Here is a 24950-nt window from a genome sequence, read left to right on the forward strand (position 1 = left end):
TTTTTATTTCTTTAGGTTTATTCTCTGTATTTTTACTTTCCACCTCCTTGTTTTGAATGCTTCATGTTTTTGTTTTTAAATCTTACCCTAAGATATATTGCATTTCTTGTTGTACTTTGCAGGAAAAGCCCTTGAAAGGATTTTCTGTGTTCATTGTTTCTATTTCTCTCCTTACATTCCCACTTTAGATGATTCCCAGTCAGGCTTTCACCATTACACTACACTGTAATTGCTACTAATGGATCCTATTTTCTTCTTTACTATCCTCATAAAATCTGGTGGAATTCATTACACAAACTATTATCTTAAATTATTTTATACACTTTTTAAATGGCACAAATACTTAATGTTTATCCCTTAAAGTTTAGAATACACTCATGTGAGGAGCAGAAATTACTGATCTATGATCTAACTATTTAAATGTAGTCACTGTTAATACTTTGTTTTATATAGACAGACCTTATGATATTTTGAAAGGATATTATCATATGCATAGAATAACTGATGACGTTTCTCCCTATATAAAAACTTACTTACTGCAAAATCATATTTTAAAATACAACTTTAATGATTGAGGGTTTCTTAGACTCTTATTATTGCACATTTAAGATGTTTTCAGTTTTTAGGTATTGTAAACAAAGCTGTGATAAATGTCTCTAAAACTTTTAAATATTAATACAAGTCCTTATTTTAACAAAAATATTTTATTTATTTATTTTTTTATTTTTAATTTATTTTTAATTGGAGGTTAGTTGCTTTACAAGTTGTGATGGTTTCTGCTGTTACAGCAGCGAGAATCAGTCATAATTACATAGATATATTTCCCCTCCCTCTTGAGCCTCCCTCCCAGCCCCGCATCTCGCCCTCAGGTCATCACAGAGCACCAGGCTGAGCTCCTGGTGCTTAGACAGCAGCTTCCCGCTAGCACATAGGGTGGTGTATATATGTCAATGCTACTTTCTCGGTTTGATCGGTAGTTTTTTTTGTTTTTTTTTTTTTAATTTTTTTTTCTTTTTTTATTTTATTTTATTTTATTTTTTTATTAGTTGGAGGCTAATTACTTCACAACATTTCAGTGGGTTTTGTCATACATTGATATGAATCAGCCATAGATTTACACGTATTCCCCATCCCGATCCCCCCTCCCACCTCCCTCTCCACCCAATTCCTCTGGGTCTTCCCAGTGCACCAGGCCCGAGCACTTGTCTCATGCATCCCACCTGGGCTGGTGATCTGTTTCACCATAGATAGTATACATGCTGTTCTTTTGAAATATCCCACCCTCACATTCTCCCACAGAGTTCAAAAGTCTGTTCTGTATTTCTGTGTCTCTTTTTCTGTCTTGCATATAGGGTTATCGTTACCATCTTTCTAAATTCCATATATATGTGTTAGTATGCTGTAATGTTCTTTATCTTTCTGGCTTACTTCACTCTGTATAAGGGGCTCCAGTTTCATCCATCTCATTAGGACTGGTTCAAATGAATTCTTTTTAATGGCTGAGTAATATTCCATGGTGTATATGTACCACAGCTTCCTTATCCGTTCGTCTGCTGATGGGCATCTAGGTTGCTTCCATGTCCTGGCTATTATAAACAGTGCTGCGATGAACATTGGGGTGCACGTCTCTCTTTCAGATCTGGTTTCCTCAGTGTGTATGCCCAGAAGTGGGATTGCTGGGTCATATGGCAGTTCTATTTCCAGTTTTTTTAAGAAATCTCCACACTGTTTTCCATAGCGGCTGTACTAGTTTGCATTCCCACCAACAGTGTAAGAGGGTTCCCTTTTCTCCACACCCTCTCCAGCATTTATTGCTTGTAGACTTTTGGATAGCAGCCATCCTGACTGGCGTGTAATGGTACCTCATTGTGGTTTTGATTTGCATTTCTCTAATAATGAGTGATGTTGAGCATCTTTTCATGTGTTTGTTAGCCATCTGTATGTCTTCTTTGGAGAAATGTCTGTTTAGTTCTTTGGCCCATTTTTTGATTGGGTCATTTATTTTTCTGGAATTGAGCTGCAGGAGTTGCTTGTATATTTTTGAGATTAATCCTTTGTCTGTTTCTTCATTTGCTATTATTTTCTCCCAATCTGAGGGCTGTCTTTTCACCTTACTTATAGTTTCCTTTGTAGTGCAAAAGCTTTTAAGTTTCATTAGGTCCCATTTGTTTAGTTTTGCTTTTATTTCCAATATTCTGGGAGGTGGGTCATAGAGGATCTTGCTGTGATTTATGTCAGAGAGTGTTTTGCCTATGTTCTCCTCTAGGAGTTTTATAGTTTCTGGTCTTACATTTAGATCTTTAATCCATTTTGAGTTTATTTTTGTGTATGGTGTTAGAAAGTGTTCTAGTTTCATTTTTTACAAGTGGTTGACCAGTTTTCCCAGCACCACTTGTTAAAGAGGTTGTCTTTTTTCCATTGTATATCCTTGCCTCCTTTGTCAAAGATAAGGTGTCCATAGGTTCGTGGATTTATCTCTGGGCTTTCTATTCTGTTCCATTGATCTATATTTCTGTCTTTGTGCCAGTACCATACTGTCTTGGTGACTGTGGCTTTGTAGTAGAGTCTGAAGTCAGGCAGGTTGATTCCTCCAGTTCCATTCTTCTTTCTCAAGATTACTTTGGCTATTCAAGGTTTTTTGTATTTCCATACAAATTGTTAAATTCTTTGGTCTAGTTCTGTGAAAAATACCTATGGTAGCTTGATAGGGATTGCATTGAATCTATAGATTGCTTTGGGTAGAATAGCCATTTTGACAATATTGATTCTTCCAATCCATGAACACGGTATGTTTCTCCATCTGTTTGTGTCCTCTTTGATTTCTTTCATCAGTGTTTTATAGTTTTCTATGTATAGGTCTTTTGTTTCTTTAGGTAGATATACTCCTAAGTATTTTATTCTTTTTGTTGCAATGGTGAATGGTATTGTTTCCTTAATTTCTCTTTCTGTTTTTTCATTGTTAGTATATAGGAATGCAAGGGATTTCTGTGTGTTAATTTTATATCCTGCAACTTTAACTATATTCATTGATTAGCTCTAGTAATTTTCTGGTAGAGTCTTTAGGGTTTTCTATGTAGAGGATCATGTCATCTGCAAACAGTGAGAGTTTCACTTCTTCTTTTCCTATCTGGATTCCTTTTACTTCTTTTTCTGCTCTGATTGCTGTGGCCAAAACTTCCAACACTATGTTGAATAGTAGTAGTGAGAGTGGGCACCCTTGTCTTGTTCCTGATTTCAGGGGAAATGCTTTCAATTTTTCACCATTGAGGGTGATGCTTGCTGTGGGTTTGTCATATATAGCTTTTATTATGTTGAGGTATGTTCCTTCTATTCCTGCTTTTTGGAGAGTTTTAATCATAAATGAGTGTTGAATTTTGTCAAAGGCTTTCTCTGCATCTATTGAGATAATCATATGGTTTTTATCTTTCAATTTGTTAATGTGGTGTTATTACATTGATTGATTTGTGGATATTAAAGAATCCTTGCATTCCTGGGATAAAGCCCACTTGGTCATGGTGTATGATTTTTTTAATATGTTGTTGGATTCTGTTTGCTAGAATTTTGTTAAGGATTTTTGCATCTATGTTCATCAGTGATATTGGCCTGTAGTTTTCTTTTTTTGTGGCATCTTTGTCTGGTTTTGGAATTAGGGTGATGGTGGCCTCATAGAATGAGTTTGGAAGTTTACCTTCATCTGCAATTTTCTGGAAGAGTTTGAGTAAGATAGGTGTTAGCTCTTCTCTAAATTTTTGGTAGAATTCAGCTGTGAAGCCATCTGGTCCTGGGCTTTTGTTTGCTGGAAGATTTTTGATTACAGTTTCGATTTCCTTGCTTGTGATGGGTCTGTTAAGATCTTCTATTTCTTCCTGACTCAGTTTTGGAAAGTTATACTTTTCTAAGAATTTGTCCATTTCTTCCACGTTGTCCATTTTATTGGCATAGAGCTGCTGGTAGTAGTCTCTTATGATCCTTTGTATTTCAGTGTTGTCTGTTGTGATCTCTCCATTTTCATTTCTAATTTTGTTAATTTGGTTCTTCTCTTTGTTTCTTAATGAGTCTTGCTAATGGTTTGTCAATTTTGTTTATTTTTTCAAAAAACCAGCTTTTAGCTTTGTTGATTTTTGCTATGGTCTCTTTAGTTTCTTTTGCATTTATTTCTGCCCTGATTTTTAAGATTTCTTTTCTTCTGCTAACCCTGGGGTTCTTCATTTCTTCCTTCTCTAATTGCTTTAGGTGTAGAGTTAGGTTATTTATTTGGTTTTTTTCTTGTTTCTTGATGTAAGCCTGTAATGCTATGAACCTTCCCCTTAGCACTGCTTTTACAGTGTCCCATAGGTTTTGGGTTGTTGTGTTTTCATTTTCATTCATTTCTATACATATTTTGATTTCTTTTTTGATTTCTTCTATGATTTGTTGGTTATTCAGAAGCGTGTTATTTAGCCTCCATATGTTTGAATTTTTAACAATTTTTTTCCTGTAATTGACATCTGATCTTACTGCACTGTGGTCAGAAAAGATGACTGGAATGATTTCAATTTTTTTTGAATTTACCAAGACCAGATTTATGGCCCAGGATGTGATCTATTCTGGAGAAGGTTCCGTGTGCACTTGAGAAAAAGGTGAAGTTGATTGTTTTGGGGTGAAATGTCCTATAGATATCAATTAGGTCTAGCTGGTCCATTGTGTCATTTAAAGTTTGTGTTTCCTTGTTAATTTTCTGTTTAGTTGATCTATCCATAGTTGTGAGTGGGGTATTAAAGTCTCCCACTATTATTGTGTTACTATTAATTTGCTCTTTCATACTCGTTAGTGTTTGCTGTACATATTGCAGTGCTCCTATGTTGGGTGCATATATATTTATAATTGTTATATCTTCTTCTTGGATTGATCCTTAGATCATTATGTAGTGTCCTTCTTTGTCTCTTTTCACATCCTTTATTTGAAAGTCTATTTTATCTGATATGAGTATTGCGACTCCTGCTTTCTTTTGGTCTCCATTTGCATGAAATATTTTTTTCCAGCCCTTCACTTTTAGTCTGTATGTGTCTCTTGTTTTGAGGTGGGTTTCTTGTAGACAGCATATATAGGGGTCTTGTTTTTGTATCCATTCAGCCAATCTTTGTCTTTTGGTTGGGGCATTCAACCCATTTACATTTAGGGTAATTATTGATAGGTGTGGTCCCATTGCCATTTACTTTGTTGTTTTGGGTTCACATTTATACAACCTTTCTGCATTTCCTGTCTAGAGAAGATCCTTTAGCATTTGTTGAAGAGCTGGTTTGGTGGTGCTGAATTCTCTCAGCTTTTGCTTATCTGTAAAGCTTTTGAATTCTCCTTCATATCTGAATGAGATCCTTGCTGGGTACAGTAATCTAGGTTGTAGGTTATTCTCTTTCATTACTTTCAGTACGTCCTGCCATTCCCTTCTGGCCTGGAGGGTTTCTATTGATAGATCAGCTGTTGTCCTTATGGGAATCCCTTTGTGTGTTATTTGTTGTTTCTCCCTTGCTGCTTTTAATATTTGTTCTCTGTGTTTGATCTTTGTTAATTTGATTAATATGTGTCTTGGGGTGTTTCGCCTTGGGTTTATCCTGTTTGGGACTCTCTGGGTTTCTTGGACTTGGGTGGCTATTTCCTTCCCCATTTTAGGGAAGATTTCAGCTATTATCTCCTCGAGTATTTTCTCATGGCCTTTCTTTTTGTCTTCTTCTTCTGGAACTCCTATGATTCGAATGTTGGGGCGTTTCACGTTGTCCCAGAGGTCCCTGAGGTTGTCCTCATTTCTTTTGATCCTTTTTTCTTTTTTCCTCTCTGCTTCATTTATTTCCACCATTTTATCTTCTACCTCACTTACCCTATCTTCTGCCTCCGTTATTCTACTCTTGGTTCCCTCCAAAGTGTTTTTGATCTCATTCATTGCATTATTCATTTTTAATTGACTCTTTTTTATTTCTTCTAGGTCTTTATTAAACATTTCTTGTATCTTTTCAATTTTTGTTTCCAGGCTATTTATCTGTAACTCCATTTTGTTTTCAAGATTTTGGATCATTTTTATTATCATTATTCTAAATTCTTTTTCAGGTAGATTCCCTATCTCCTCCTCTTTTGTTTGGCTTGGTGGGCATTTTTCATGTTCCTTTACCTGTTGGGTATTTCTTTGCCTTTTCATCTTGTTTAGATTGCTGTGTCTGGAGTGGGCTTTCTGTATTCTGGAGGTCTGTGGTTCCTTTTTATTGTGGAAGATTCACCCAGTGGGTCGGGTTAGACGATTGGTTTGTCAAGGTTTCCTGGTTAGGGAAGCTTGCGTCAGTGTTCTGGTGCGTGGAACTTGATTTCTTCTCTTTGGAGAGCAATGGAGTGCCCAGTAATGAGTTTTGAGATGGGTCTATGTGTTAGGTGTGACCTTGGGCAGCCTGTATGTTGATGTTCAGGGCTATGTTCCTGCGTTGCTGGAGAATTTGCGTGGTATGTCTTGCTCTAAAACTTACTGGCTCTTGGGTGGTGGTTGGTTTCAGTGTAGGTATGGAGGCTTTTGGACGGTCACTTATTACTTAAAGTTCTATGTAGTCAGGAGTTTTCTGGTGTTCTCAGGTTTTGGGCTTAAGTCTCCTGCCTCTGGATTTCAGTTTTATTCTTCCTGTAGTCTCAGGACTTCTCCAACTATACAGCACTGATAATAAAACTTCTAGGTTAATGGTGAAAAGATTCTCCACAGTGAGGGACACCCAGAGAGGTTCACAGAGTTACATGAAGAAGAGGAGAGGGAGGAGGGAGATAGAGATGAGCAGGAGGAGAAAAAGGGGGACTCAAGAGGAGAGAGACAGATCTACGCAGCTGTCTGTTCCCAGAGTGTTCTCCATAGCCCAGTCACCTACAAAGATTCACAGAATTGGATTGGGAAGAGAAGGGGAAAGGAGGAAATAGAGGTGTTCTGAGGTAGAAAACAGAGAGTCAAGATTGGGAGAGAATAATCTTCGGTTTTAAAATAGGGCTTCTCTTCTTTTTTTTTTTTTTTTAACAAAAATATTTTAATGGAAAAATAATAAAAGCTGAATTGTGCCAGTGTTAATTCAAGTAAAAACCATATGCCTTATATCTCTGATAAGGCTTACATGCTTTACCTGCATTTTCATATTTTTTTCCAAAATTCTGAAAACTTTTCACTTTGCCCTTTTTACAGCTCACTTTTTAATGAAAATATTTCTGTTAATTGAATTAATTGTTCTTATCTTCAGTTAATGTACATGTAGCACTTGTCTCTGGAAACTTTATTCTCTTGGCTTTTGGAACACACACTATTCTTGTTTCTTCTTACTTTTCTGGAAGCTTGTTCTCAGCTTCCTTCACCCATTTCTCTTTATGTCCCCAGATTCCAAACATCTGAGATTCCAAGGGCTTAGTCTTTTATTATAAGCTCTGTATATCTAACTGCCAACTCAATCTCCCTTTAGATGTCTAGTGGGTATCTCAGACTTTACTTTTTGAAAATTAAACTTGATATCCAGTTTCTTCATAACCTGCAGTTCGAGTTTATTGCTGTTCAGTCCTTGCAGTTTTTCAGACCAAGTCCCTCAAAATACATGTTAAAATTACATATCATTTATATTGTGAATGACTTGTCCAAAGATGCAAATATTCAGTTTTCATAGGTCATTACAATTTTTTTCCAAAGTAGTTATACATTTTCTACTCAGACCACCATGTATGAGTATTCCAGACTCAGATTAGCATCATCATCTAATATTATCTTTTATTTATATTTAACTATAAGACTTTTGTTGAATTTATCCTGTTGTGGCTTCAAATCTGCATTTCTCTGATGACTCATGAGGTTGAGAATTTTTAACGCAATTCATGTATAATGTTGTTTTAGTCTCTCATAGTGTTGGACTCAGATTTCTCCTCCACATTATGGTTGTGACCTTCACTTTACACCTTTTAGATACTCAATTATCTTATCTGAAAAACTAGATATGTGTTAATTTAATATGTTAATACCCTACAGGAGAGATTAGGGATTAAGGTGTTGATTAAAGGGGAAGTACTTCATTCACTTGTCAAAATTATTCACTGAATTAGTTCAGACTACCAAATACACATGCCTGCTCTCAAATCTGTAAATGGATGATCAACCATTTTTCTCTAATATGGGCTTTTCTAAAATCTCCGCTTTCCTTGTGAATTCAGTTAGAACTTCATGTCTTCCGGGGTGAAAAATTCATGGCTTAAGAGAAAATTTTCTGGGAAGACATTTTGTACTGGGAGAGCTCTGTATCAAAAAAATAGAGGCATCCTTGCAAATGGAGTCACACAAAAAACTAACAGATAGGTCAGATAATGACAATTCTGTGGGAATGAGGATTTGAAAGCATTCCAGATCAGTGGAATTTGGTGGCTTCCCAACTGACGGATTTCTCCCTAATAGATTAATGTGATATTCAAGATTAATATGAGCCTATAATAGGCTCAGACTCAGTGGTAAAGAATCCCACCTGCCAAGCAGGAAATGCAGAAGACCAGAAATCGATCCCTGGGTTGGGAAGATCCCCTGGAGAAGGAAATGGCAAGCCACTCCAGTATTCTTGTCTGGAAAATTCCATGAACAGAGGAGCCTGGTGGACACAGTCCATGCGGTTGGGAAGAATCGAAAGAAACTGAGCACGGAAGGCTACTATGAACCTGGAGGGAAGGATTCAGACAAGTTCAAACGCACAAAGCTCTCACCTCTTTTCATATTAAACTATTTATCTTAATAGGTGCTCCCCATTTGCTGCAAGCCTTCATTCAATTTCCAAAGTTCTGAAAAAGCTAATTTTGACTTTTTTTTGAGCCAGATTTCTCATTACCTTTATGGAGAAGAGCTTTCAGATGTTTTTAATCCACCACATCTACCGATATCCTTCATGAGGACTAACTATATCTCAGATTTTTCTCAGTCTTAACTTTTCCTTCAGTGTTTTTATGCTGTCTTTTGCCACACAAGTTTTGTAAAATATGCCATTGGATACATCACAAATCTTGGTTTGTTTGGCGAGATAACATTCTCTTTCAGTCCAAGATTATGCAAATAGAATCATATTGTTTAATAATTTGTACTGTTTTTGTGTTTGTATTTGGGTTTATGTCAATCTGAAATTTATGTTTGTTATGAAGTCAGTTGAAGGGGAAATAGAAATGTCACTTTTTTTTTCTTTTAAACAAAAGTTCTATATTATTCTAACACATTAATTAAAGTAAATAACTTCTTTCTCACTGAATTCAAATACTTAAAAAAATGAATTCAGATTGTGAGGCTCTAGGTATTCTTCTTTCTTTATTGCAATGCCAAAAATAAATACTCCTTTAATATAGTGGTATTATAAGATGTTTTAATATCTAGTAGCAAGTTTCAAATATTATTCTTATTTTTCATATACCTCTTGTTTAGCTTCACATACATTTCTTCCATATGAATTTCGTTTCATGAAGTTTCAAAGGAAATACTCCTTTTTATTTTGTCCATATTAATTTTGGGGTAACTGACAGTATATTAAACGTTTCTAGGAAATATTTTTTCTTGACATGATGCAGTGACTAAACAACAACAACAAGCTTTTAAATAAGAATTTTTGTTTGCTGTATTAGAGGTCCTCCCTTTTGTGTTGAATTTATTTCCAAATATTATGTTTTTGACTAAAGTTTTTAAATATTGTCATAATGCTTTTAACAGATTACTACCTTTGTAGGTAAACACTTATTAATTCTCTTATGCTATCTTCCCCAAATTTATTTATTGTGGTCTTAAATAGAATAGTTTATCTTCCTAGGTATTCAATCATACCATCTAAAATTGAAGACATATATTCATATTCAGTATTATACTAGTAACATTTGGTTTCTTTATCTACTTGGATTAGCTAAATTTCACAAAACATGATTAATAACAGTGGTGATAAAAGATAATGTGGCCTCATTTTTGAGTTCAGTGGGCATGGGTTCAGCATTTTATGATTTATTTTGATATTACGTGTTGGTTCTTTATATTTGGGTATGTTTTCCTTTTGCTAGGTGAAAAATTATGGAAACTAGTGATTTTGTCAAATGGCTTTTTTGTGGAATGTTGGCCATATTCATGTTATTTTCTTCTTTAATTTGTTGATAGCAGTATTTGCAATTTAAATTTTCGAATTTTTATCAATTCTTAAAAGTAAAATACATTCTGTTTTATCAAGATTAATTATTTATTTGAATACTGTTAGACTTGCTAATTGTATTTGGAGTCTTGCATCAGTTTTCATAATGAAAACAGCCTGCATTGTTATTTTATAATATTTTAATCAATGTTTAAGTTACTGTAGTTGCATAATTTGAAAGATAATTTATTTCTTTCTTTACAAAAGAATGGAAAGCACCACAATTTATTTTGTGTTTGGATTTTTTCTTTAGCTAGATGATTTGAAAAGGCTTTATGATCAACTACACTGGAAGAAAAAGATTTATGAAAGTGAATATTTGGAAGTACTTAATAATTTTTATGCCACGGTAGGTTGATGTTTCCATATTTCCCAACAGAGCTTCATTCTGTTTTCCCAACTATTAACTCATGCAACTAAAAGTAATTTCATTATTACACATTTTTTTCTTTTTGAGTTACATAAACATGTATAAATGATTCTTTTTTTTTTTTTTAAGAAATCAACATGGGATATTGAACTTTCTAATATTGCAAAGGATTTTTCTGATATTTCAATAGCATATTCTCAATTGGTGGAAGAAAATAAAAGACTCAATATTGATATTGACACTGTACTAGGTTATATCAATGACAGGTAATACTGCCAATATGCTTTTCATTCTTATGTAGCATGTCTAATATGTTAAATATGATAAATGACTTCATTTTGTGTTCCTTCATTTGTGGATGGTATGATGGTGTTTCTGTTTATGATTAGCTCACATTTTATCTCTATCCCAAATGTTGCTCTTTAATCATTCTGAATCCCTTTAGAAAAATTAACATAGTGAAAAAATGATCTTATAAGAAGTTTTACACTCATTCATATCACTTCCTTTTAACATATTCTCTTACACTCAAAAATACTTTAAAATATGTCTAATCAAGCTCATAATCTCCTTCAGTCAATACTCAATTCTTCCCTGAAACTGCTAAACTAGATTTCTTGGCTCATAAATGCATGAATTTTCTTGATTTCTCTTTTTATTTCAACCCTTATAGTCAACATGTTCGGAGAAGGCAATGGCAACCCACTCCAGTACTCTTGCCTGGAAAATCCCGTGGACAGAGGAGCCTGGTAGGCTGCAGTCCGTGGGGTCGCTAAGAGTTGGACACGACTGAGTGACTTCACTTTCACTTTTCACTTTCATGCATTGGAGAAGGAAATGGCAACCCACTCCAGCGTTCTTGCCTGAAGAATCCCAGGGATGGGGGAGCCTGGTGGGCTGCCGTCTATGGCATCACACAGAGTCGGACACGACTGAAGCGACTTAGCAGCAGCAGCAGCAGTCGACATGTTAACAGGAAATGTTCCACATACTAAATAAATTTTTAATCTATCTGCTTCACTCTACACCAGAGCTCTCGTAAAACTGAACTTATGGTATTTCCAAAACTGGTTTTGTGCAGCATTGGTGGTATAGTGGTGAGCATAGCTCCCTCCCAATGCTGGTTTTCCTGCAGTAACTATGTTCCCTTTCTAATGCATTATCTACATTATGGTTAGTGCATCCTCTTTTTCTTTTAATTTTTAAACATAAATATGATCCATTTCCCTCCATACTTACACTAATTTTAGCAGGGTGAGGGGACAAAGGTCCCACCTTAATGTATCCCACAAGGTCCCTCAATAGGCAGGTATGCCTGGTTCTGCAGTCTCCTGTAACACAAGGTTCATCCTGATTACTTGGTTCAAATATAGTGTCCTTACTTCAACTTCTCCTTGTTACTTTTTTTCTCCAGCCTCCAAGGTGTTTTCATGCTAATTTCTTTTCAATAAATGTTTTTCCTTTAACTTCTACTTAGTAAATTGCTGTCTGTACTGAAGATTACAGCTGAGGAGTCAGTTCTGGGAAGCTTTCATTGATTGTCCGGTTAAATCCAGTCCCTCTAGTATGTGTGTAGATGGCACATTTTCTCTTCTCCTTCATATAATTTGTCAGATTTGCAGGTTTTTTGTATGTAAATATTTGACTGATGTCCATCTTCCTTAACAAATGGGAAGATCCACAAGGGAAGACATAAGCCATGGCCATATTTTCTTCATCGCTGAATCTTCATCATCAAGCATAGTTCCTGACCCATACTATGCTATCCATTATTAATTATTGAAAGGAGGAGAAGCAGAAAGAATAGAGGTGATGATGATACTGGGCAGTTGTATATAAAGCTTGATACAATTTATTTGTGCTTATTTTATCTTTGGATGATAGAATAAAACTGTAAAATTCATCTGCATGTTAAACATACTATTTTAAAGAAAGCAAAAAGGACATTGTTTTCTAAACGATAACCTAAAATTGTAGCTGTATACTTTACTTTATTAAGAAAGAGAACGGGAGGGGGGATCGGGATGGGGAATAAGTGTAAATCTATGGCTGATTCATATCAATGTATGACAAAACCCACTGAAATGTTGTGAAGTAATTAGCCTCCAACTAATAAAAAAATTAAAAAAAAAAAAAAAAAAGAAAGAGAACCAGGGGAGAAGACAAGTCTGAAGAGTTGGTAAGCTAATGACAAGACAGCTCTGGAGGAAAGGAAAAGAGTGTGAGAGTTAAACTTCTTTAGATTATCCAACAGTAATGAGCATCCACCAAGTCTTAGGGTTGCGTGCTTGCTAAATCATTTGTCATGCCCGACTCTGTGTGACCCTATGGACTGTATGCTGCCAGGCTCCTCTGCCCATGGGGTTCTCCAAGCAAGAATGCTGGAGTGGGTTGCCAGGCCCTTCTCCAGGGGATCCTCCTGACTCAGGGATCAAACCCACATCTCTTATGTCTCCTGCATTGGCAGGTGTGTTCTCTACCACTAGCGCCACCTGGGAAGCCCAGTGGTATACAAGTATAAAGGTCTATTTCTCATTCATACTGAAGCTGAGCTGTGTCTGCTTGTGTGTGCTTCATCTTATTTCTGCTTCTCAGATCCAGGTGAAGGATCAGATCCTTCTAGGGCATGTTGCTTTGGTAGCACAAGTGCATTAGTGAGATCACTCAGTGGCTCTATAGCTCCCATAAAAGATGAAAAATTTTACTTCTGTTCACACTCCATTGACCAAAACAAGTCATATGGCCAAGTCCAGTGTTAACCAGGCAGGAAGTCTAATCTTAAAAAGAGAGATAATGAACAATTGGGAACACTAGTACAGGAAGTGGGAATGTAGCCATGGTTATAGAGAAGAAATTCCATAGTATACATTATGCTTGTTCATGTAATACCTTAAGATGTCACTTACTAATTTCTTTCCTCAAATTTGTATCTGAAACTTAAAATTGAATCAGTGATTTTAGCAGCAGATTGAGAAGAAGCAATGTTGAAGAGAGAAGTGGTAAAATGTTTGCAGAATGAAAGAGAAACTGAAAGATGTGCAGATAAGATCATATCTGCCATATATCTAAGTAATGTTCCAAAAGAAGAGAAAACAAAGGACTGAGGCAAAATGTGATCACATAAATCAGCGGTTCATATGTCACAGTAGTTCTTAGGATAATCTTGTTTTTGCAAATCTCTTACTAAGATAGATAGGTGCAAAAGTAATTACTCATTTCCAAATTTCATTTGCTTTACTTCCAAGTCTTCTAAGTCATTTTATGATTCTCTGTTTTTTACAGATATTTAAAGCTTATCTTTTGCTTCTTAAACATGATATGAATAGTTATTTTCTAATCTATGTCCAATAATGTAAATATGTGTAATTTTGTTACTTGCTTCTGTATCTTATTCTTCTCACTGATGCTTTTGCTGTCTCTTACCCCTGTGTTCTTGGCTGTCTTTAATGTGTGTTGTCCATTTTCTTTTGGAAACTGTAGGTGGGAAATCTCTGAGTCCTAGGAAAAAGTTGTTAATCATTTGCATCTTTATATTTTTGAGAGTGGTTCTGCTTTTCAGTTTGTTTCCTTGGATATGCCCAAGATTTTTTTTTTTTTAATTTCCCAAACTATGATACTCAAAACTCCATTTTATCAAATTTCCAGGGCATTCAGAGCAAAAGCATCTTGTATGATCTTTTTGGCAGCTTGATTGTAATGCATATTTAGTGTAGAAAAGAAAATGTAAAATGTACAAAAAGAGATTGAAAACCTAAGATCATGCCAATAGAAGTAATCACTATTAATATATTGCTATTTCTTTCTTGATGAAACTGTGTATTCTGATTTTATTTCCATCATGGTATAGTTGAAGTTTTGCCATATTGTTATACAGATTTCAAATACGTCATTTAAATATCTATACAAAAGTCTACTATATGGGTGAACCTTAATTTTTGTGAGAATTACTCTAATATTTAGGTTTCTATTTTTATGACTTATTTTAAATATATATGATTTTTTGTTTAGAAATATTTCTTAGCATCATTGCTATTTACAAATGTTAAATAGATTTATAGAAGATTGGCTCTAATACTTTGAAGTTCCTAACACCTCTCTAAAACTGCTTTCCAGACTCTACCACTTATTGAAGCTGAGCAGTACATGAACTTGTTCTACTATGCACCTATGCTAACATGAAGATACTAATTAAATAATTAATTAGGTATATGATCTATTGTTCCTATATAGTCCATTTTTAAAATGGAAATATTAAAAGAGAGATGCAATTTTCAACAAACTTTGTTCAGTACTCTGTGTATAACAAATATCTGCAAGACCTTTTGGTGATGATGATGGTATATGATTACTTACCTTGGAGTAGCAGTGCATAATTTAATAATTTTGTCTTTCAAATAAGCCAGCATCCATTTACAATGAACCCTTTGTATCTGGGACTTTTGATGTGAGCAAATAGTTTTACTTGATTGCTTATTCACATGATAGATAGGCTTCAGCAACCTACGTCAAGGAAATGAACTTAAGATGACTTGAAGTTGATTCGTTTGGATTTAGTTTGCTGAAGTTAACAGTGTGGTATGAATTTCTATATAGCCATTTTCTTACATTTAAGCTCTGTAAAATATTCTAAATACCTACTTCTAATGCTCTACCATACCTCAAGCAAGAAAATGCCACTGTAACTGCAGTGATCCAAAGATGGGATTGATCATTGAGGGAAATGAGCAAAAAGGCTATTGAACACTATAAAGACAGACTGATATATTTTATGAAATATGTTTATCAAGAGTTAACAGGATGGTGATTTATTTGTAGAGATAGCAGTTAGAATATGATTGAAGTTGTTGAATAGCCTGGAATGCTTAGAATGAATTCCCAGGGTACTGTGTTTTTCATACTCGTGTAGCTATATCTTCAGTTCAGTTCAGTTGCTCAGTCATGTCCGACTCTTTGTGACCCCATGAATCGCAGCATGCCAGGCCTCCCTGTCCATCACCAACTCCTGGAGTTTACTCAAACTCATGCCCATCAAGTCGGTGATGCCATCCAGCCATCTCATCCTCTGTTGTCCCCTGCTCCTCCTGCCCCCAATCCCTCCCAGCATCAGGGTCTTTTCCAATCAACTCTTCGCATGAGGTGGCCAAAGTACTGGAGTTTCAGCTTCAGCATCAGTCCTTCCAATGAACACCCAGAACTGATCTCCTTCAGGATGGACTGGTTGGATCTCCTTGCAATCCAAGGGACTCTCAAGAGTCTTCTCCAACACCACAGTTGAAAAGCATCCGTTTTTCGGCGCTCAGCTTTCTTCACAGTCAAACTCTCACATCCATACATGACCACTAGAAAAACCATAGCCTTGACCAGATGGACCTTTGTTGGCAAAGTAATGTCTCTGCTTTTTAATATGCTATCTAGGTTGGTCATAACTTTCCTTCCAAGCAGTAAGCATCTTTTAGTTTCATATCTGCAGTCACCATCTGTAGTGATTTTGGAGCCCAAAAAAATAAAGTCTGTCACTGTTTCCACTGTCTCCCCATCTATTTCCCATGAAGTGATGGGACCAGATGTCATGATCTTAGTTTTCTGAATGTTGAGTTTTAAGCCAACTTTTTCACTCTCCTCTTACACTTTCATCAAGAGGCTTTTTAGTTCCTCTTCACTTTCTGCCATAAGCATGGTGTCATCTGCATACCTGAGGTTATTAATATTTCTCCCAGCAATCTTGATTCCAGCTTATGCTTCTTCCAGCCCAACATTTCTCATGATGTACTCTGCATAGAAGTTAAATAAGCAGGGTGACAATATACAGCCTTGATGTACTCCTTTTCCTATTTGGAACCAGTCTGTTGTTCTACGTCCAGTTCTAACTGTTGCTTCCTGACCTGCATACAGCTATATCTTATCAGCCTATTAATCTGAGTTACTTCTTAGGAGTATAGATATAGAATATGATTTTTCTAGCGTTTAGCAGCAAACTTCTGAATGAAAATGCTTAAGCTATCTTGGTTTTATTTTATTTTTTAAGTTTTAGTTTTAAGTTTTAGATAGAGAAAATGGTATATGCCCTATTCAAAATTAACTACTCAGAGATGCATTAGCCTACTTTAGACTTTTTAAAAAGGGATTGAAATCTTGCATGTAAATAGCCCTTCCTGTTTCTGTTCGCTCCCTCTTCACAAGCAATCAAAATCTGAATTTGGTCTCTATTAAAGTACATACTAGAACTTGGATTCTCAGTTCTTAGACCTCCAGATTCCTAACCATCTTGTCTTCTACCTCACACAAACCATCTTGTCATTTCCAGCACTGGAGTTACCCGCTGGTCTTGATTTTAAGAATCTACTCCCTGACAACCAGAACCTCTCTCTTCAACTTACTTCCTCTCGTACTGCTGTTGCTTCAGCAATTATATAACCCTTTATGATGATTAGTCTCTCATCCCTAGTGTATTTGTATATCCCCTTCTTGTTTTCCTTCCTTTTTTGTACAACCTACTTATAATCAAAATAAGCATTCATTTAAAATCGCTTCCGAAACTTTGTTTCTATGACCTGAAAGTATATTTTTGGACTAAACCAGGATCCTAACAGTTGATTGTGGCTAAGAAAACACAGCTATGCTAATCACTGTCATCATGGGTGGATACTGGTTCGGTGGACCCTGAAAGGTTATAGAGGAGAAAGAAATGACAGCCCACTCCAGGAGTCTTGCTTGGAAAATCCCATATATAGAGGAGCCCAGTAGGCTACAGTCCATGGGGTCGCAAAGAGTCGGAGACGACTGAGCGACTTCACTTTCACTTTCAAAGGTTATAGAAGGCGAAGCCTCGTTATGAAAGAAGGAGCATAAAATTATAATACAGAATGCTCACAGTCATTTTAATGTCACTTGACAGAAGATAAATTATATTAGAAAAGGAAAAATAGAGAAAACAGTCTTAATAAATTGTGGTTAAAATATCTCATTTTTGCAAACTTAACAAAAACATATGACCATGTAGAAATACCATTAGGGGCACTCAAAGGACTTTTTAAGGGCTAGGATCAGTTAGAGACCCTCATATTTAAGCTTCATTAACGTTGGAATACATTTGCCCTTGAGTAGAACTTAAATTCTATGGCTATAAGTCTCAAGCGATATTTAACGTGCCAAGAAATTTCTAGACACTTCAGTTTTTCTAACAACTGTTTCATATCCTCTCTCTCTCCTCAGTCCTAATATGCACATCACCCTCATTTTAAGCTAATAATCTCCCATTGTAATTCATAAAGAACATACATGCAATTAAATGGGAATTGCCTTTTCTCTTACCAGCCTATTTGCATCTGTCTTCACACATTCTGATCAAATAATGGAAGACTCTTCTGTATAGGAGTACTCACCACCCATACACTTGCCACATGGATGCTGTTCTTGCTTAATACACTCAGAGGCTTGGCACCTACAATTTTTCCTCTTTTCCATGAGTCATTGTTATTTTTCTCTATTTTAATGGTTTATTAACATTGTATAATATTGCTCAGCTTAGAAGAAGCAAATACAAGACAAAGCAGAGCACTGCATCCCGCAAATGCCCTTCCATTCTTTGTGTGAAAAATCTTATTCAAATAGACACTCCTGTGTCCATGAACTCACACCTCATTTTCTATTCAATCCATATTCATTCAAACAGGGATTTTCTCAAGGTATCATATTCTAGATCTGAAGTCATTTTTTCTCATAATTTGAAACTATTATTCATTTTATTCTTTCATTTAATTTTTAAACTATTGTACATACATAAGGTGTATATCATGATGATTTGAATGTACATAGTGAAATGAATATCCCAATCAAGCTAATTAAGACATCATCTCATGCAGTTACCTTTTGTGTGTGTGCCTGTGGTGTGAAAGTGAAAGTCAGCGGGTCCGACTCTTTGTGACCCCATGTACTATACAGTCCCTGGAATTCTCCAGACCAGAATACTGGCACTTGAGATATACAGTCTTAGCAAATTTCCTGTATTTAATACAGTATTATTTTTACTATTATTAATTATAGTCATCATGTTTTACATTAAATCTGAGCTTACCTGTATTTCATTTAGTTTTGCTTGATAAGACATCTGATGACATTTGGATATCATTTCTTTGTAGATAATCTGTTTTTTCTCTCTGGGAAGTTTAGAATTTTCCCTTCCTATTTTCAGAGTTCTGAAATTTCACAGTTGCACATCTATGGGGATGTGTGTTTCTGGGTGTCTAACATATCCAGTTTAGTACTAAGTGGGACTTTTCAATTTAATGACCCATCCTGGTTTTCAGTACTGGAAATTTTTCACATAAAATTTTGTTACACACACCTCCTACCTGTCATTTCATTTAAAATTTTTTCAGTGTTACTGAGGTACAAATGACAAAATTGTACACGTTAAAAGCATGAAATGTGATGATTTGACACACGTATACTTTGTGAAATAATTACCACACATCAATGACCTCACATAGTTACTTTTTTGTTTCTTTTGTAATGACTGTCCTTAGGTCCCTAACTGCTGCTTTGCTTTCTAGTTCCATTCTATTCTACAAACATGGTTACCTCATTTGTGAGTGTAACTATATATATATTTTTTTGTATTTTCTTATATTGTATGCCTCAGTGATTTATATTTGGAACAAAGGCAGTACCCAGTGTGGACAGTAACTGCCGTAGAAACTAGTGGACAACCAGTCTGTGGACTAGTATGGACAACTAATATGGACAACTCGTGTGCCATAGAATCTTGTATTTCTCTGTGTCTTTGAGAATCTTACAGTGATAATAACGTCTTACCTTCTTTCTTTCCCTACCAACTCTTTTCCCTTAGCTATTGGTTTTCTTTTTGAGAGTTTTGTTTTCGTTGTTTTCTTTCATTGAGTTTTGTTTCTCTTTTTCATGGGCTGAATTTTTCTTGTATTTTATTATTCTTAGTAGCAATGTTATGTAGGATTAGAAAGGATGGGTGGCTACAGAAGGAAATCAGTGCTCTGAAATTTGAGCATCTTGGTTTGCCAAGCCTTTCTTATTCATATGCTTTTTCTCCTGATATTGAGGACAGTTTAACAATTAGAAGTAGCCATCAGGAGAAGCAGAAAAGGAAATGGAATTTAGGGATGTATTTTTCTCTTAGTTTAGATTAAGTGTATGGTTATTTTGTATTTTTGGCAACGTAAAATACAATTTTGTTCCCTTTTTATCGTTATTAAATATATTTGCCTCAATATATCCTCTTTTGGAATAATCATATCAATATTTATGCTTTATTTATTTATTTATTTTACAGTATAAGGAAAAAATCAGAGCTCGAGTCTGAAATCCAATCTTTGTTGAAAATGAGGTCAAAAAATGAAGAGTTTCTTAAAGAACTATACAAGGAAGCTTATAACATCAGTGCTCTTTTTCACCTAACCAGATTTAAAACAGAGGAATTAGAACAGAAAGTAGCAGAAGTGAGAAGAAAATTCAAGGTTTGTATCTCTGTTTTCTTCTTGGTTATGAAAAGGGTAATGAGCCTGAACTTTATTGATTTAATATTGATAGATTTTAATGTAAGCTATATTAGTCTTTTTCAGAAAAGTCACTCCTATAAATCAGAAGAAAAACCAACTTTTCTTTAGAGGTCAGCCCTAATAGACGAGAAATGGGGCTCAATGTAGCTAATCAACACTGGTGCCTACTTTTGTCTATCACCAACGTTAAACTACCTGGATCCCCAGAAGAGAGTGATGCTGGCTTCAGTCTCATCCCACATACCTAACCTGTAAAACAGTTCCTGTCTCTGGCAGGAAGAAGGGATGATTGGAAGTGCCCTTGCATCCATACCAGAGAGTGCCTACATTAGACCTGCAAGTTTTTAGCTTCTAGAGTACCAAGCAATTAGTTGACCACAGCGCTGTGAAAACAACATTCACTCCTAAGTGAGAAAGATGACAAATAGCCACTCCCTGGCACTTGAAATAGAGATTAGCAAAGTCAGCTTCATTTTTCCACACCTGAAGGACCACTTTAACAGGCTACTTTTGTCCATCACACATCACATCCAAACCTCTCCCATCTCTGACTTTTTTTTTTTTTTTTGGTGGGGGTGGTGGCTGTTCTGGGACTTTGTTGCTGTGAGCAGACTTTCTCTGTCATGGTGAGCAGGGGCTACTCTCTAGCTGCAATGCTTGGGCTTCTCATTGTGGAAACTTCTCTTGTTGCAGAGCATGGGCTCTAGGGAGCGTGGGCTTCAGTAGTTGTGGTGCATGTGGGCTAAGTTGCCCTGGGTCACATGGGATCTTAGTTTCCAGACCAGGAATTGAACCTGTGTCCCCTGCATTGGCAGGAAAATTCTTAAACACTGAACCACCAGGGAAGTCCCACGGCATTTTTTTTAATTAAAGATTTTGGTTATACAAGTATCTGTAACATGTAGAATCTACATTTCTGTCCAGGCCCTGTAGTAGAACTATTTTCAATGAAGACTTTGTCTTGTGCTGTTTAGGACATGTAGATTGCCTTCCCATAAGTGGTTCTGTATTGAAAGATCAGGGTTTTCTTCCCACACTGAGACCAGCTGTCTGGCTGACTTGGTGTGTTGTGTCTGTGTCTCTTCCCTTGGGTTATTTATTGAATGGGATGCTCATATCTTATATATTCCAAAATTAGTATAATAAAAATTATATATAGCAAAAATTACTCTCAAAATTATTTTAGAAATATGGCAGTGATTATGTTATTTATAATTTAATTTTTCATTAATATGTGTGTATCTATGGCCATAGATTAATTTCTTCATTGAAACTGTCAGTGAAAATGTCATGCACTGATTTGGCCGTTTAACAATGTTTTATTTTTTTCAGTTGACAGGAAACCCTTAATATCATTCATGTATTTGTCACATAGCTGTCACAACCTACTTTAGTTCTTCATATGTATTGCTTCACTAATCTGAGGCACTCACCTATTAAGAAGGATGTTGTATTGAACTGTTTGTTTTTTTCTAAATTTTCCTGATGCCGTAAACTACAGTTTGTAGGTTAAGTGCAAATTTGATTTGACTCCTCTGTACTTGCTTTGCCAAGGCAAAGTGTCTCTCTGGCTAGATCAAGCAGAATTGAAGAAGTTGTTCATCAGATTTTTTATCACCCTGTGGTAGCTGAGAGATAACTAGAAGGAAGTAACAGAATTAAATTACTCCATTCAGTAAATACTCCCTATTGTTAAACATGTCTGCTAATCTGACTTGAATATATATAGGACACTAAATTTCTATGATGTATATATGTGTCAGAATGGTGATAACTTAAAAGTAAATTTATAGACAATTCTTAGATAATTTGTATTTGTAGTAATTGATTTTTAATAATTTCTCCCTTTGTAATGTCCCACTGTATTTCAATGACTAATTAAGGAAAGTCTATATAATTTTCTGAGTCAGGGCATCATGTTTTCCTTGCAGAAAATTTTGTGTATTTGTTGATCCTGGCCTGAAATTAGTCCTTAGTACATGTCATCCAGAAATTAATTACAACCAAACCACCTCTGAGCTAGATTTGAAAAATAACCTTCTAGTATCTTAGAAGTAGACTTTCTGAATTTTCTTTTTCAAATACATCATAAAATGCCCCAATAAGTTTTAGGCAACTTAGACTAGAAGCTATTCGGAACAATCAAAATATCTAGCAGTTTCTGGAATTTTCCAGCTGTTGCAAATGATTTGCCACAGTATTTCCATACATTCAATCCTAATAACTGGTCTATTCAGAAAAGATGTGATTAGCCAGGTCCTAGGATAAAATTAGCTAATAGTGATGGGAGATGAATCAATAAAAGGGAAAAGTGTGTTCAATTATGGTGTGACCAGAAAATCATTCAGTGTTACCTGGAGAATGTGATATTGTAAAAACTAAATCTTGAAAGCTCTCATCAGATGTTAAGAACTTCTTAACACTTCAGTAGAAGATTTCTATGCAAGCTGCAGGAATTTCAGGGCTTTTTGCTCAGACATATTGGAATTTTGGTAGAAAAGTGAAATATCAAGCCACTCTGATTCCAGGATAAACTTATAGTGTTACAACTAAGTGGAAACTTAGTAGAAAAGAATGGCAGTAGAAAGGGTTACAGAGTTTTCTGCAAGCTTATTGTATGCGGGTCTCTTTATACAAGTTAATTAATTTAACATTCATAATTCTGTGTGGTTGTTTTTAATATGCTCACTTTGGAATTATTAATACACTTATTTTAGAGTGATTTTCCAAAGTAGCATGGCTTTTAGGTAGCTCTGGTGACTTTGGGGACAAGTTCTTCTGATGCTGGTCTTGGAATAAAATAGTCAATTGGATACTAACTAAACATACACTCTGAACAACAAAGAGTCAGTTAGGTTCAAAAATTCAAAATAACCATAGTAGGGATCATTTTCAAGACTTTGGGTTTTTTAGCGTGGCATTAGGGTCACAGCAAAATTGAGTTGAAGGACAGAGTATTTTAACTGCCCTAAAAATCTTGTATGCTCCTCTTCTTCATTCCTCTCCTGAAATCATGGCAACCACTGATCTTTTACTCCATACTTTCATGTTTTCCACATTGTCCTATAGTTGAGATCACACAATAGGTAGCCGTTTCAGATTGATTTCTTTTATTTACTAATATACATTTAAGGTTTCTCTGTGTGTTTTCATGACATAAAATAGCTCATTTCTTTTTGGCACTGAATAATATTCTACCGTCTGGCTGCCACTGTTTATCCATTCATCTGTTGATAAGTATCTGGGTTGCTTCCAAGTATTGGCAGCTATAAATAAAGTCACTATAAACATCCATGTGCAGGTTTTTGTGTGGGTCTGTGTTTCCAACTCCTTTGCGTAAATACCAAGTAATGTGATTGCTGGATCTTAAAATAAGAATATAGTTTTGTCTCAGACCAAAACGTCTTCCAGAGTGGTTGGATCATCTGTTTCTTCTTCTGTGAATTTTGGAAGATTGTGCCTCTTAAGGAATTGGTGATTATCTAGGTTACATAATTTTTAAGCAAATAATTTTTCAGTGTTCCTTTATTATCCTTACAATGTACATGGGATTTGTAGTGATGTCTCTGTTTTCATTCTTTTCTTCTGCATATTTTGTATTTAATTTGCTGTTGTTTTTATAGGTTTCTAAGGTGGAAACCTAGGTTTTTGATGTGAGATCTTTTTTCTTTTCTGATATATGTATTCAGTGCTGTGAATTTCCTTAAGTACTGCTTTTACTGTGTATCACAAATTTTGATAAATTACATCCCCATTTTTTATTTAGTTCAAAATATTTTAAAATTCTTTTGCAGTTGATTCTTGGATTATGTATTATTTAAAAATATGTTTAGTCTCTCCATATTTTGGAATTTTCTGGTTATCTCTCTGTTATTTATTTCTACTTTAATTCCCTTGTGGTCTGATCCAAGATATTGCATGATTCTGTTTCAAAAAATGTAGATGTTTAATGGTTATTTTTTCTTTTTTTAAATTGAAGTATAATTGATTTACAATGTTGTGCTAGTTTCTTGTACAGTAATGTAATTCATATATATATATATATTCTTTTTCACATTACGTTTCCATTGTAGTTTAGTAGCGGATACTACATATAGTTCCCAATCTTCATCTATTCACATATGGTAGCCTATCAGCTAACCCCAAACTCCTGATTTATTCCTCCCCACCTCCCTTCCCCTTTGGTAATGATAGTTTGTTTTCTATGCCTGTGAGTCTGTTCTGTTTCATGAATAAGTTCATTTGTGTCATATTTTAGATTATACATATAAGTGATATCATATGGAATTTGTGTTTCTCTGTTTGACTTATTTCACTTAGTATTTACTCTCTAGGTCCATCCATGTTTCTGCAAATAGCATTATGTCATTCTTTTTCATGGCTGAGTAGTGTTTTTTTAAGTGTCATTTTTAATGCTATGTGAAAAAGACAATTGTTATGTCCTTAGACTATTCTAGGCCACAGTAGTATGGTCTATAACTTTATAGTTTAAAAGTTTGTTAGTTTCCTTGAGTTCTTTCTTTTTTTTTCCCAAATATTTCAAGCAACCCGGAACTTTTTTTTTTTTTAAAAATCTTGGCTCTCATTTCAATTATTTGTTCATTTCTGAATCAAAGTTTATAGACCCTTTATTTGACTAAAGTGAAAGTCAGAACCTACTGAGCAAGTCCATTTCAATAACAGAACAAAGCTTTAATAAGCCAAAATTTGACTTGTGCACTATACAGCTTCTTCCAGGTAAGACTGATGATTTTTTTTTTGCAATTCTTAAATTTATTTTTATTGGAATATAGTTGCTTTACAATCTTGTGTTAATTTCTGCTGTAGAGCAAAGTGATCAGCTATATGTATAATGCAACCCCTCTTTTTGGGATTTCC

At 35.2% G+C, this 24950-nt stretch overlaps 1 protein-coding gene across 1 annotated transcript in view; it reads left to right on the forward strand.

The window, feature by feature from the left end:
• The window catches only part of CCDC178 (coiled-coil domain containing 178), a 369784-nt gene that overhangs the window by 87880 nt on the left and 256954 nt on the right, over positions 1-24950 (forward strand). Inside the window, exons 10-12 of the mRNA XM_043889273.1 lie at positions 10426-10521; positions 10672-10808; positions 19847-20030. Coding sequence (XP_043745208.1) covers positions 10426-10521; positions 10672-10808; positions 19847-20030 — 417 coding nt within the window. The remainder of the gene's footprint in view (positions 1-10425; positions 10522-10671; positions 10809-19846; positions 20031-24950) is intronic.

The sequence above is a fragment of the Cervus elaphus genome, chromosome 27 (assembly GCF_910594005.1).
Source record: "Cervus elaphus chromosome 27, mCerEla1.1, whole genome shotgun sequence".
Lineage (NCBI taxonomy): Eukaryota > Metazoa > Chordata > Mammalia > Artiodactyla > Cervidae > Cervus > Cervus elaphus.